This window comes from Hipposideros armiger, unplaced genomic scaffold (genome assembly GCF_001890085.2).
Source record: "Hipposideros armiger isolate ML-2016 unplaced genomic scaffold, ASM189008v1 scaffold_3, whole genome shotgun sequence".
NCBI classification, from domain to species: domain Eukaryota; kingdom Metazoa; phylum Chordata; class Mammalia; order Chiroptera; family Hipposideridae; genus Hipposideros; species Hipposideros armiger.
Window position 1 is genome coordinate 8,315,690 of NW_017731353.1, and position 13,520 is coordinate 8,329,209.

A 13,520-nucleotide genomic window follows, 5' to 3' on the forward strand; every position below is an offset into this window, starting at 1 on the left:
GGAGGGGACCCCACCACCTCCCTGCCTCCCCAGGTGCAGGCAGAGCCCTGTGGCCCCTCAGAGAGCCAGGGGTCGGGGCGAGGCCTTGAGACCAGGACACCAGGCCGAGCCTCCCATCCATGACGTGCCCTCACCTCAGCAGCTGCTCTGGGAAGGGCCATCGGGATGCACATCATAGCAGCCCCACTCGCACTGAGGTGCCACCCACCCGGCTTCTTGTCCCCGCCCGGCTCGACAAGCCATCCGACAGGCGAGCAGCCCTGTCCTCCTCCAGGTGACTGTGGAGGAGGGTGCCTTCATAGAGGAGCACGCCCTGCTGGTTCTGCCAGATCTGTCCCCACCTCCACCCCCCCACCCCCCCCATCTCAAAGCAAAGGCTCCTAGCTTGAGAAGGGCCTGGGGCCCAGAAGTCAAGGGGGTGGGCAGGGCACGCTGAGGGGATGTCATCGGAGCACAGCCTGGGGGCGTCTAACACAGGTGTCTGGCGACATGAGGTGGTGGCCTGGAGAAGCACCAGCAGGGTGTCTGGGGCCAGAAGCCCCCTCCCCCACTTATCCCAAGAACCTCCAGCTGCACCTTGACCTCCAGGCTGGCACCCGTCACCCGCACCCCAGCCTGGTCACTGCCTGCCCACCCCAGTGCCCTCCCAGGTGCCGCCACACCTCTTCCTCTGCAGGCTTCGCATCTTCTGCACGTACAGCCACAGCTCCAGGCCCACGGGCAGCAGCAGCGGGCGGGGGCGGGGGCCACCGTACACCACTTTGCACACGGCTTTCTCCGCCAAGCTCAGGGCCACAGGCTGGCCCTCCATGACGGCAGCCAGCATCAGCGGGCTCCGGACCTCCCTGCTGGCCGGCCAGCTGTTGGTCCTGAGGTTGCACTGGTCTTGGGGTTCCCTTGCCTCTCGCCACCCCAGGCCCTCAGGCAGATCATTTGGGGCTCACAGCAACGAAGGTGGATCAAGGGATAAGGGCGCTCAGAGCCTCGGATCAGCGCTGTCAGCAGGGCGGGCGGGCGGGTGGGCAGGGAAGCCCAGAGGACATCCTTCCGGGGGCTGTGACCTCCCTCCCACTCACCCCCCGACTCCTCCTCGGCAAACTGTTGTTACTCTACCCTGACCTCAAGGCCAGCTCTGGGCCAGAGCCGTGTCACTCAGCAGGAAGGAGCCCCAGCACTGTGAATGAAGGAAGGAGATGGCACACTGGGTCGGGCCGGCCGCCAGCCCCAGCCCCTTCTCTCCACGGGGCGGAGCTCTCCGGGCCGGGGAAGCCCACCCTGCCTCCAGGGCCCACCTGCAGTGAAGCCAGGATTCCTTCCTGTCAGGGTCTGCACTTAGCCCGCACCATCCGGCTCCCAGTCTGCTCCCGGCCCCCCACCCCCACCCCAGCCAGACCGTGCCCTCCCCGGACCGGCACATGGCAGGGCCCGCGGAGCATGGAGTCCAGGCCGTGCCGTTAGCACCTCCCACCCCGACCATCTGAAGGAGGCTCCAGGAGCCAGGTCTAACCCAGTGAGGGGCCTGGGGAGGCTGCCCAGGGCCCGTGGGGGCAGCTTAGGAGCCACAGGTATCTGTCCCCCCAGCTCCTTTTCCTGAAACTTCCCAGACCCTCGGTCACCTACTCTGCCGGGCTCCTGGCTCCTCCAGCCACCTGTGGCCAACGAGGCCGAACGCTGTGACCTCCCCTGGGCCAAGGGAAGAACCCCCTGCAGTAGTGGGGATTGGCGCCAACGTCCAGCGGCAGAGAAGGGGCCATGGAGGCTCAGAGGCGGCTGGGTCCCCAGACCAGGCCCGTCAGGGCAGAGCGGTGGTGGTGAGACGTCCAAGGCATCTGTCGGGGCCGCCCGTGCCAGCCCCTGGGAACCCATGGGTCCTCACAGAGGCTCTCTCTGCCCTAATAGCGGGCAGCCCCTCCTGCCAGGCACTTGTCTTCTCAGCTGTGGGCGCTGGGGTGAGAGGGGTCCCCAAGGCTGCACAGCTAGAACCCCAGGACGGGGAGGGAGGTGGAGCTCCGGGGTGAGGGAACTGGACAGCCAGGGTGGGTCCTACTCCCTGAGACCGACCACCTGGGGTCTGAGCAAGGTTGAGTGGGAGGGTAGGCAGGATGCAGGAGCCCAAGGCCAGCATCAGCCATGAGGCCCTGCAGGCCCTGCCCATTTTGGGGGGCTCTGGGAGGGCAGAGTCCTGGACGGGGAGGGGAGGTGTCTGCAGAGGTGGCAGGATCGGGGCCCAGGCTGCCTGCCGTACCAGGCTCCCCAGGGCGTCCTGACCGGGGTGTCCTCCCTGCCCTGAGGCCTCTGTCCAACACCGCTTGTCCACTCCCCAGGACAGCTCAGCTGAGGGGACAAGGCAGGGCCTGGGCTACCCTCTCTGTGCCCAGCTCCTGTCAACAAGCTGAACCCCCAAACTCTGCACCCTCACACCAACCCCAGGCCCCTCCTCCGCCTGCCGGGGCTGCAGTGCAGGCCATCCTCTCTCGGCACTTCTGCCCCCACCACCTCTGCAGGTCTGTAGGTATTTGCCCCGTCACCTGGCAAGGTGCCCACGCACACAGGCAGCACTGGGACTGCAGCCACCTTGGGCACAGCGGTCTGCCCAGTCTGCCTTGCTGCCCACTGCCCTCAGACCCACCCTGCAGGCTGTCCCCCAAGGGCCACCAAGAGCCCCGCTCTCAGGCCACAAGACTGGGGTGGGGCTGCCCAGGTCTCTCAGTCCCCGTGGCTGTGGTCTTAGCTCCTCCACCAGACTCACCACCCAAACCCTGGGACGGAGTGGCCTTCCCAGCTGGGATTTGCCAGCTGTCTAAAAAGATGCCTAATTGGCCATCTATAGTCCTGAGAGACCTGGCCCAACACCTCAGGCAACTCGGGACGAGCCTGCCTGCCCCAGCCGGGTCTGCATCCACTCACTAACACCATACCTGTCCAGCACACCTCTCCTTGCGAGGGGCTGACCAGGGCCGGCTCTCCCAGCGGCCACACTGCAGTGGCCGGGAGGCAGGGTGCTGTCTGCCAAGCTCCCGCCGCCAGCCCGCAGGCTCACCGGTCATGAAGTGACCAGCCTTACTTCTCTGCCACCACGTTGTGCCACACCCCTCCGGCCCGGCCTTGGCACCCGAGACAGCATCCTGGCCCCGCCTGGACCATACTGCCCTGCTCTCTACCCCCTGTTCTCACCTGTCTGCCCCACCAGACTCCATGGAGCCCTCTGGTGCTGATGACGGAGACTGGCCTCCACATCCCACCACCTGCAGCTAACCAGGGGCCGTGTCCCCCTCAGCCCCATGCTCTGCTAAATGCAATCACCACTGTCTTCCCTCTCCAGCGCTGTCACTCTGGGTCCCTGCTCACCCCTGTCCCGGCGCCCCCAGAGTGAAGCCACACTGAATCTCCTTCAGTGGGGGCGATGGAGGGGCAGCAGGGGGCAGGCAGCCTGGCGGGGGTGGACTCGCTGGGGAGGAGGCCGTGAGTGTCACCCAGCTTGAGAACCCCAGGCCAGGCCAAGGAAGGGCCCACCAGGCCATCATTCCCCAGAGGTCCTGCCAGAGTCAATGCCTGGGGGAGCCCGGGAGGCAGCCGCGTGGGGACGGACCCGTGGCATGGTCATGAGGCCTGGGGAGGCCCCTGTCTGGGAGCCTGCTGTTTGGGACACATCTCTAAAGGCCACCCATAGTCGGGGTACTCTGCCACTGCCCTCCCCCCTTCCCAGCCCCAGGCAGGAGCATTTAGCAGTGGCTGGGGGAGGCCAGGAGAGGACCACCCACGGCTTCCCTGGCCACCTGCTCCCCCCCAAACCCCCGCTCCGGCAGGAGGGGCAGCAGGGCCCAGGTGCAGCGGAGCTTCTGCCTCCCTGACTCAGCCCCTCCCCAGGGCCTCATGTGGGGGCTTGGTAGCTCCCAGCTCTTTTCAGGGAGTATTCTAAGCCCAGCGCCCCCAGGCCCGTTTTAGAATTGAACTCGCTCACCAGCAAAAACGTCGGATATGGGAAGGGGAGCCCATGGGGGTGGGCCGGGCAGAGGAGACCTGGTTCATCCTCAGGGAGCCCCTCCACACACAGAGGTTCCCCCCAAAACAGCTATCCAAGCAGTGCCCAGACCCAGTGGACCTTTCCACGGGGTATCCACACCCCTTGACTCCCACGCCGCTGGTGGGCTCCCCCCGGCACGTGGGCTTCAAGGGGCAGGCGGCCTTTTGATAGCTTCCTGGCTGCAGTAGCCCAGGGCTGCTAGAGCTGGGGCCCCTCCTGTCCCGCCCCACAGCCCCACCTGTCCAGGACGCCCCCATCCCTTCCTGCCAGCCTCCAAAAGCCAGCTCTGACCAGGAACTGCCCTGCCCACACCTAGCCACAGCTACCTGGTTGGTCAGGTCCAAACCCCCCGCAGGCCTCCTCCCAGGCCCTGCAGAAGACTCATTCCCCACGTCCCAAATCTGCACGCAGCTCGCCTAGTCCAGCTCAGTTCAGGTTTCAGCTTGCAATGATGCCAGGCTAGGCTTGGGGCCTCTCCCAGCATCCCCTCTGAGCTTTGTCCCTGCCCAGGGACAACTACCCCAGGCCAGGGTACTGTCTGGTGTGTCCCTGCTGGGTCACGGCACCGGCCGACACCCCAGGCTCCCCAGTCAAGCCTGTGGAGTGGCTAGGACGGTTGGACCCCATGCTCAGCTGTTCAGGGTCTACCAGCTCTCTCTCTGTCTCTCTCTCTCTCTCTCTCTCTCTCTCACACACACACACACACACAGACACACACTCACACTCACACTCACACAGCCAGTTGGCCACCAGATCAACTCCTGTCATTCTTTGGGACAAAGCACCCCCTCTCCATCGAACAGATGACCCTTGGGCAAATGCTGCCTGCACAGCTCTCCATCCAGAGGGGGCGGTGGAGGGGACCCTTTAGGGCAGGCCTCCAGTGTCAGCTGCCAGCAACACCCCCCCCCCGGACCCCTCCCCCCATGGGGCCCAGGAGCCAGGCCAGGGGCTCAGCCAGGGGCTCAGGCTCCATCCTGAGACCACACAATGGGGGCTGTGTCTCTGGCCAACAGCACAGCCCAGACCAAGGTGGGAGGGGCAGCAAGGCCTCGCTTCCCCCCTCCACAGGCCCTCATTCTGCACATCGGGGTGCAGGCAGAGGTTTGCGGCTGAGGGGCTCCCAGTTAGGCCTCTGAAGCTTCAGCAGCTGGAGGCTCAGGGTCTTAGGCATGGCTGGGGGTGCAGGGATGATGACATCCCTCCAAGTCAGGCGGTGGGGGCATCAGGCTCTCTGTAGGGAGCCAGGCCTGCCTCTGGGAGCTGCCGCCAGCAATCCGCCCTGCTCAGCACTGACGCCTGCACAGGTTGGCAGAGTCCAGCCCCCTTCAGAGGGTCTCGTGCCCGCCTGGGCCGGGCCCAGGGCATCACCCTCTGGAACACCCTAACCAGGCCTAGAGTCACCAAGCAGGCATGCAGCCCTGGGCAGGGCCACCCCGTCATCCCTGACGAGTGTGGGGCGCAGAGCCCAGACGCTGTTATCACCCATGAATCTGCCTGGAGGCAGGTGTCTTTTTAGGCACACACCCACCTGGCTGGCTGGCTCTGCAGCCCCAACCCCAATGGAATCCGCTGGACCCCAATGCACGGGGTGGGCCAGTGGGGGGCAGGATCCCACCCATGACACAGCCTGGCCTCTTCAGCCATGCTGTTCCCTGAATACCCAGGCTATGGCAATGGGGAGGTGATGTCAGGCTTGGGGGGAGGCTTCTGGCAGCCCCCTCCACACACCTGCTGTGCCAGGTGGCCCAACGGCCAGGAGAGGGCAGCTGGAGAAGCTACTAGTCTCTCACACCCTGTCGGGGTGCTGGGACCGGGGGTGGCTCCGGCAGGTAGCAGCCCATCCCGGCCACCCATCCTGCACACCGCTGGTCTCCAGGCTTTTGCTGGTCCCACCAACCCCTCCCAGGAGCCTCTATCCTCCTGCCCCCACTCCAAGGCTCCCCAACCGCCCGCATCCCCCGGTATTTCCACCAGGTACCCTCGGGAACTCCCACCCTCGCACCAGCACCCCCCGCACCCCCACTCCTGGCCCCCCACTCTCGCGCTCCCACCCCCGCCGCCTCGCAGGGAGGGCGCGTCCCCGCCACGTTGCGCGCCTGCAGCCGCCTTTGTTCCGGGCCGCCCGCCGCCTGCTGCCGGGTCGCCTGCCCGGTCCCCGCTGCCCGCTGCCCCGCGGTCGCCCAGCCCACCTGGAGTAGAGGCGCCGGGCCGGGCCGGGCAGCTCGTCGGCGGCGGGCGGGGCTGGACCGGCCATGGGCCGGGGTCGCCGAGGGCCGAGGCTGCGCACTCCTCGCTCGCGCTGCCCGGCGTCGGTCCCCCGTCCGCTGTCCTCGGGCCACTGTCCACTGTCCGTCCGCCTGTCCCCGCCAGCGGGAGGCGCCGAGGAAGTGATGTGCTTGGGGCGCCGCCCCTCCCGCCATGGCCGTGACGTCAGCAGCCCCTCCTCCCTCCGCGCGGTGGGGGAGGGGAGGGGGCGGAGAGGAAGCTCGTGGGGGGCGGGTCACGGTGGGGGGAGGGGCGGCACGAGAGCAGGCCGCGGCGCGCCCCCGGACTCGCCAGGGTGGAGGGCAGGGGACCTGGAGCTGGCCCTGCTGCTGGGCCCTGGGTGTCCGTGCATCCCTGCTGGCCTCCCACCCCTTTTTTCCATCCTCCACGTGAGGTTGTTTGAGGGCCCCCTGCGTTTGTTTGGCAGGCACCCCCCTCTTGGTGGTCGTATGCTCCTCTCCTTCTGCCCAGCCTTTACGTGGGTCACCCCTTCTCCAAACTGGTAGTGGAGTGCAGGCATTGGGGAGCTCCTCTGCCCAGTTTAGAGAGAGGGGCTGATCACAAACACGGTTCTGTCCCCCATGTGAATTTACGGGTCTGAGAGGAGTGGATGGCCCTGGAAGCTGTCCACAGCGACGAGCCCCCGACCCTACCGCTGAGACCTTGAGTTGCCACGTCGCCCTCCCAGCCTTGGTTTCATCTTTGACGTGGGAGTCAGGGAAAAGGAAGCGTGCAGGCAGAGCAGCTGGGCTGAGCCCACCCCGGGGTGTCCCTGCCCCGGCCACCTCCTCCGGTGTGAATTCCTGGAGCGCTGATGGCCTGAGCTCCACTTGCCTGGTCTCCGCACTGCCCAGGGCCAGCTCCTGGCACAGGGGGCTTGCAGCAGGCCCTCACGGCACATTCGGGTCTCACCTGGTTCTGTCCTGCTCCCCTTCTCAACCCCGACCTTCCCGGTGCAGCCAGGAGACTCCAAACCCTGGAAAGTCGCTGTGACCAAGCGGAGGAAACAAGTCCAGGAGCCGGAGAGGGGCTACTCTCCTCAGCAGCTTTCCAGCCCCTCCCAGGAGCCCTCGGGAAAATACCAAGGCCTCTAGCCAGACCCTCAGCAGAATGCAGTCCACAGGACGCTGGCTTCAGGCAAAGGAAGACTACTCGAAAATAAACACGAGATAAAAAAGGGCCCACTGGCCAGGCTGGTTTGTTTTTCCTACGGAAGGGAGGCAGCATGCAATGAGAACCATCTGTGCCCAAAGCCTGCGCCCGGCGGCTCGGCCCACGCACCCTCCCCGGATGACCACAGGAGCTGGGCAAGGCCTCGCTCCTGGCCTTGGCTGTGGCTGCCAACTGGCCCCTGCAGGGTGGGTGGTACAGCATGCCGAGGCTCCGCCCTCATCTGCGGAGGCCCCAGGCCTGCCTCTTTGGGGCGCCCCCGGAGCTGACATCATTGTAAGGGCAGGGGCTTCCACGGCCCCACCAGATCTGAGCTCAGAGTCCCCAGGAAGCCATCGCCTCGAGCATCCTACATATACCTTGTGTCTGCGGCCAGGTGCTTGGTGCCAAGAAGGTCCTCATAAGTGATGTGATGTGATGTGATGTGATATGAATGGTAGAGTAAGGGAGAATTTTGTGGCCCCGTGGCAGTCACCGCAAGGAGAGAGGAGCTGAGGTCCCTGGGCTGGAACAGTCTCAACTTTATATCAGAGTTTCCTGGAGGAGCTAGAACGCTCTGGGGGTGCTGTGCGGTAGCTGGCCAAGGGCTCGGGCTCTGAGTTAGGCCGAGTAGAACTGGAGGCTGTCCCCACCCCCACCGCTGTGTGACCCAGCCCAAGTTGCTTTCCCTCTCTGAGCCTTGGTTCTGCTGCCTGTACATATGGTTCAGCAGTGCTGTCCTCCAGGGGCAGTGAAGGATCATAGGTTCTGGATAGTGCCGGGCACTGTGCCTGGCACACAGTAAGCGTTTGGGGAATGCCAGCTGTTGGGATCTTGCTGCCCTGCAATAGCGCCTGGCCCTGCTGGGCCCCTGCAGGCAGCCCTGGCTGTGGGGGAACATCCCTGCCACACTGCATGGAGGTGTGTCTTCTCCCATCCGGAAGCCGGACCCTCTCCCGGCAAAATAACTCACAAAGGAAGGTGGAATGTGACGAGGGCAAGCACCAGGTGACAGGCCCGACATGTGCTGCCTAGTCCTGAGAATGATCATCCCTCTGGTCCACATGGAGCAGGGGGCTCCTGGATGACAGGTCTGGGAGAGGGGGAGCTCCTGGGGAGTACCAACCTTCTAGCATTACTGCCTCCCACTGGCGCTGGACCCCATCTGGCCCCTCACTCACTCTGCTTACCCTCCCCAGCTGCTCCCCCCTGCCCCCAGCCTCGGGGGGGGGCTTGCTGCCCATGCACCCCTGAGCACCTTGTTATATTCCGTCTTGTCAATTCACCCTGTGACGCCTCCTGCACCAGCCCAGGCAGAGTGCCCCCACCAGAGACTGAGAGCACGCCCCCTTCATTCATCCGCCATGAGCCTCATCCCAAAGGAGCTACGCGGAAGAAAAACAACTTCCCTTCCAGACGCATCCTCCTGGCCGCAGTCAGCAGCTCAGGGAGCAGGGAGGGGATGCGATGGGCGGTGCAGACAGTGATGCAGGACCTAGTCCTGGGAGGCACCACCCCTCACACCCACCCACTGCACTCAGAGCGCCGAGGGTTATGTCAGCATGCCCACGACCCTGCTCTTGGCAGTCAGCTATGCCACCTCTACCTGAGGGCACCCGTGTGCCTGCCTGCCATCACTCAACACTCCCAGGCATGCCGCCTCATCGGCACACCCCTTCCATCCTACAGACCAGAGGACAGAGCAGTGATGCCCCAGGTCACCAGGCTGAGTCACAGGGCAGCTGAGGGCAAGCCCTGGTTTCCTGATTCTCTCCTGCCTGGACCTGTGCCCTGGACAGGCCTGAAGGGAGATGGGGAAAAGAACACGCGGTCTGACCACCGTTTCCAATATGCTCGTCCAGAAAAAACTTCTCTTTCTGCACAGTTTGGGGAGCATGTGCCCACCCCCATTGCCCCAAAGCTCCCATGGCATCACCCACAGCCATTTCCTCTCCTTGGGGGCCTCCAAGTCCTTGGAGAGCAGGGACCGTAGGGGCAGATGGGTACACAGGTACGTGCTGTAGAGAGCCCAGAAGGAAACCATGTGTCCATCCACGAGGCCCCAAGCACCTCACTGGGAGGTGACACGCCCAGGAAATAGCTGCAGGCTTGCTTGAGGTCATGTAGCACCCATGTCATCGAGCGACACCTGGCCGTGCAGCATTCCTGGGGCACTTGCTGGCCACCGCCAGCTCTGTCACCCAGTTTATGTCCCCAGGACCTGTGGGAAGGAGGCAGGGCACAGCAGGGCGGTCTGTGGGGACTCGCCTTTGGCTTGTGTGACCCAAACTCCTGCCCCTATTCTACCTGTGCCCCCCAGGCCTGGCAAGCAAGTGTCCTGTGAGTGCTGGAGAAAGGCAGAGACAGAGGGGGAGAGAGGGAGAGAGATAGAGAGACAGGGAGAGGGAGACAGGCCAGGCTGGCTCAGTCCCAGCTCAGCTGGCCTCTCTCACATGGGAGCCTGGTGAACGAGGCCTTGCTGTAAAGCCATTGGTGTGGCAGGAGCAGAGCAAACACTCCGCAGGGGGAGAGAGCTTCCTCCTTCTGCAGTTTGGGGAGCATGTGCCCCTCTATTGCCCTGAGGCCCCCGTGGCATCACCCACAGCCATGAAACCTGCGCCGGCGCTGACCCCTCCAACCACCTCGGGCTGCCTCCTGGAGCTCTGGGCAGATGCAGGGCCCTCCACTCAGGCCTGTGCATGGGGCCAATGGGTGGGCGCTTCCCGTCCCCCTGGCACAGGTGCTCCCTTTGGAAGCAGGATCAGAGGGAGCTCAGGTGCCTCTGGGGCCACCAGGCTGGGACCCTTAGAAAGCAGCCAGACGTGGAGGAAGGACCCCTGGGCCCTGGGCCCTGGAGCAGGGGACGCTACCCATCAGGAACCCTCCCCTTCCCACCCGCTTTCCCTCTGGCCTTGGCCCCTGGGTGCTCACTACCTGTGTGCCACCTGCGATGCCTGAGGTGTGGTCACAGAGCCTGGAAGATGCCTGTGCCTATGGGACCCACTCACCCCCACAGGCGCCCCCTTACCAACCTGTGTCTGCCCCTCTGGTGGAGGCCAGACTCCTGAATGCCCCGCCCACTGCCAGGTGTGGAGGAGGCAGGGCCTCAGCACCCCCTTTCCCTGCCCTCAGACTCGGTCACCCCCAACCATACCTCAGGTAGCCAGACAGGCTGGAGGGGGCAGGTGTCAGCTCCGAGTCTGGGGCTGGGGCTGCAGGGGTGACGAACGGTGTGGGGGAGAATGGAGGGGTGCTCAGGGCACCTGTGGCCATTTCACTGCCAGGATGGGCCCAGAGAAGGCTGTGGGCAGGGTGCCATGCTCAGGCTTGCCTGGCCCTGGGAAGCAGCATGGGGAACCCTTAGAGGGCACAGGACAGGGGACAGAGTTGGGAGGTGGCTGGCTGTCCAGGACACAGCAGGACCTGGGGAAACTTACCACACCCCACATGAGCGTACCCCTTGCCTGGAATAGCTGGCGGCAGTGGGCATTCTTGGCCACTGGGGTGGGCGTGAGGTGTGAGGCAGGCATGCAGCAGCCAGGAGGAGCTGGGGTCCCCTCGGTGGGACCCCTGTTTGTCTGTCCAGCAGTGACCAAGAGGAAGGAAAGCAGGAGAACAGGGGTGGGGGGCACCCCACCACCACAAGCCCCCAGCCCACCCTCACACACAGCCTGTGCCCAGTGGTTCCCAGCCCCGGCAGCTGATGGCTGCCATGGAAACCCCCTCTCCTCTGGGGCCCCTCTCTCTTGTTAGCAGCTCCTCCCACCACGGCTTTGCACTAGAATCAGCCAGTAGCCTCAGACCTGGCCTCCGCAGCCTCAGCAGGGACTGAATGCAGCACGTGGGTGGGGGCTGTTTTCACTGCTGGATTCTTCACAGTGGCCCTGGGATGAGGCGAGTGGGCCCTTCCCCTAATTTCGGAACCACCTGGTCAGTCTGGCGGGGAGACGGAGGGTTCCTGGGGTCCCGTGCGTAGTTTGCAGGCTCCTCTTGGTGTGGGGCCCTGTGTCTGTGACCCCAATTAATTTAGGGGCGATGGTTGAGGTACGCCAGGGATAGCAGCCTTAGCGGAGCAAAGCAAGTGTCCTCTCAGGCCCTAGGAAGCCTCTAATCCGAGAGGGAAAGCACCTGATCCTGGCATTCCTATCTGTGGGCTAAGCACCGCCCCCTTCAAGCAGCAAACTCGCCTGAGCATTTCCCAAAGGAGCCTGTGTCTGTGGGGCCAGCTGAGGACGAAATCGCAGGAAGGAGATCCGGGAGCCAGGGCCTCCCTCCCCAGACACAGGACCTTAGGGCCCAGGGACCCGCACTTTTTTTAGGGTCCCTCCCTCTCTCTGCAGGACTAGTCAAATTTCAGAGCCAGGCCGATTCAGAAATTAGGGAAAGGCCCCACTGTGAGCTGGTGAAAAGGCCCCCTGCTGACCTGCAGCGCCCTGCGGGGCTGGGGATGGCAGAGGGAGCCTGGTTTTCACGTAGAGCCTGTGGCTGGAGCGGGGCATGACCCGGTTGGCAACTCCCCACCGTGGAGGGCAGGGGGGACTGGCATCAGGAGGTGAGGTCCAGAGGCTGGTCTGGCCCACTGAGAGTGGGGTGCCTGGGCGGGTGTTTGCATCCCCGATGCTCAGCGCCCCGTCCTCCTTCCCACTCCACCCCCAAGCAACAGAGTAGAAGAGGCTTGTGGGTCTAATCGGCTCTGAAGTTTGCAGTCCACAAGCCCGCCCCTCCTTCAGAGTGACCAGCTCGATTTTGGCCCCTTGGTGGCGGGTCAGTTTCTCCCTGTGCAGACACCAAGGAAGTTATTTTTCAAAAGGCCTATGTCTTGGCTCAGGCAACACAACCAAACCCTACGGACCGGGCGGCTTAAACAGCAGACATTTATTTCTCACAGTTCTGGAGGCTGGATGTCCAAGATCAAGGTGCCGGCTGATCAGCTTTGTGGGGAGGACTTTCTGCTTGTGGTGCCCCCATGGCCTTTCTTCTGCCTCCTCTTTCTCATGAAGACACTAATCCTCTCGGACCAGGACCCGCTCTTAGGACCTCATTTAACCTTAATTCCTTCTCACTCCAAAGGCAGCCACACTGAAGAAGTGGCTAGGAGCCTTGTCTCAAAGCACAGAGGCGCGTTTGCATTGGCACATTTCCTTTTAACAAAGAAAAAACACTAATTTGTTTTGATTTGTGATGCTTTTTGGATCTGAAGCCTCCGTCTCAGAACTCCAGGCTGAAGCAGGCAGGTGCCCCTGGCCCTTCCCTCTGTACAGGCCAGTGTGACTGCTCAGGGCAGCCACTGGACAGAGGAACGGGCACCCACAGGTGGTGCTGAGGCATGAGGATGGGGACGGCTGAGTCTGGACAGTGGGCGTGCCGCTGCTGCCCCCTCCCCCGAGCATGGGGGTCTTCTTCGCCGCCTGGGGTGGGTGGTGTTTCAGAAACTCTCAGGGGGGATTCTGACTCCTTTGCAGGCTCCAGTCTCCATGCCCATCCCTTGGGCCAAGTGGACTTCTACCTGTTTCTCTGACGTCCAGGGATAAAGTAGCTTGTACCTCAGGACCAGCACACACCTGACCCACCCACCTTCAGGCGCCAGATATCTCCTGGCTATGGTGGCCTGTCAGGTGGACAGTGCACAGAGCTCCAGCACCACACCTGCCAACTGTGGGGGTCGCCCCTCTCCGGACCCTCTGGCCCAGAGACACAGCTGCTTCCACTGTGGTCTTGCTTGGAGGGCTCAGCTGAGCTCCCATGGGGCCTTGCCAGTCCCGATGCTGCCCCTCACCACCTCCAGGGGGCAGGCGTACTCTTGAGTATTCAATAAACCAGGCTGCTTTGAGCCTGTCCCCAAACCCACATTTCCTGAACACCATGAAGAGTTTCTTGGCAAAAGACTGTTTCCCCCCTTTTTTTTTTTAAATATTTTTATTGGGGAATTGAGGGATGGGAACAACGCTGGGGAATTGGGGGAAGGGGAACAGACAACTTGTTGTCCTTTTGTTCTTCAGTCTAGTTGTGGAGGACGTTGCTTCACTGGCCCAAGTTGGCACCATCATTGCGCTCCTCCCAGGTGAGGCAGATCAGTCGC

General features: G+C 63.6%; 2 protein-coding genes across 6 annotated transcripts in view; one reads left to right on the forward strand and one right to left on the reverse strand.

The window, feature by feature from the left end:
• The window catches only part of GPSM1 (G protein signaling modulator 1), a 28,988-nt gene extending 21,447 nt beyond the window's left edge, over nt 1-7,541 (reverse strand). Inside the window, exons 1-2 of one of the 5 annotated variants that reach the window (XM_019640058.1) lie at nt 7,375-7,540; nt 6,217-7,279 (exon numbers count right to left, since the gene is read on the reverse strand). In XM_019640058.1, the coding sequence (XP_019495603.1) occupies nt 6,217-6,281 (65 nt within the window). In that variant the 5' untranslated portion in view covers nt 6,282-7,279; nt 7,375-7,540. Of the gene's footprint in view, nt 1-662; nt 5,930-6,216 lie in introns of those variants that run through there. The other 4 variants (XM_019640073.1, XM_019640084.1, XM_019640064.1 and 1 more) reach the window with 4 other exon arrangements.
• A 2,850-nt stretch (nt 7,542-10,391) lies between these two features.
• Nucleotides 10,392-13,520, forward strand: part of LOC109382431 (coiled-coil domain-containing protein 187) — a 49,920-nt gene continuing 46,791 nt past the window's right edge. The window contains exon 1 of the mRNA XM_019641904.1: nt 10,392-10,528. Coding sequence (XP_019497449.1) covers nt 10,392-10,528 — 137 coding nt within the window. The remainder of the gene's footprint in view (nt 10,529-13,520) is intronic.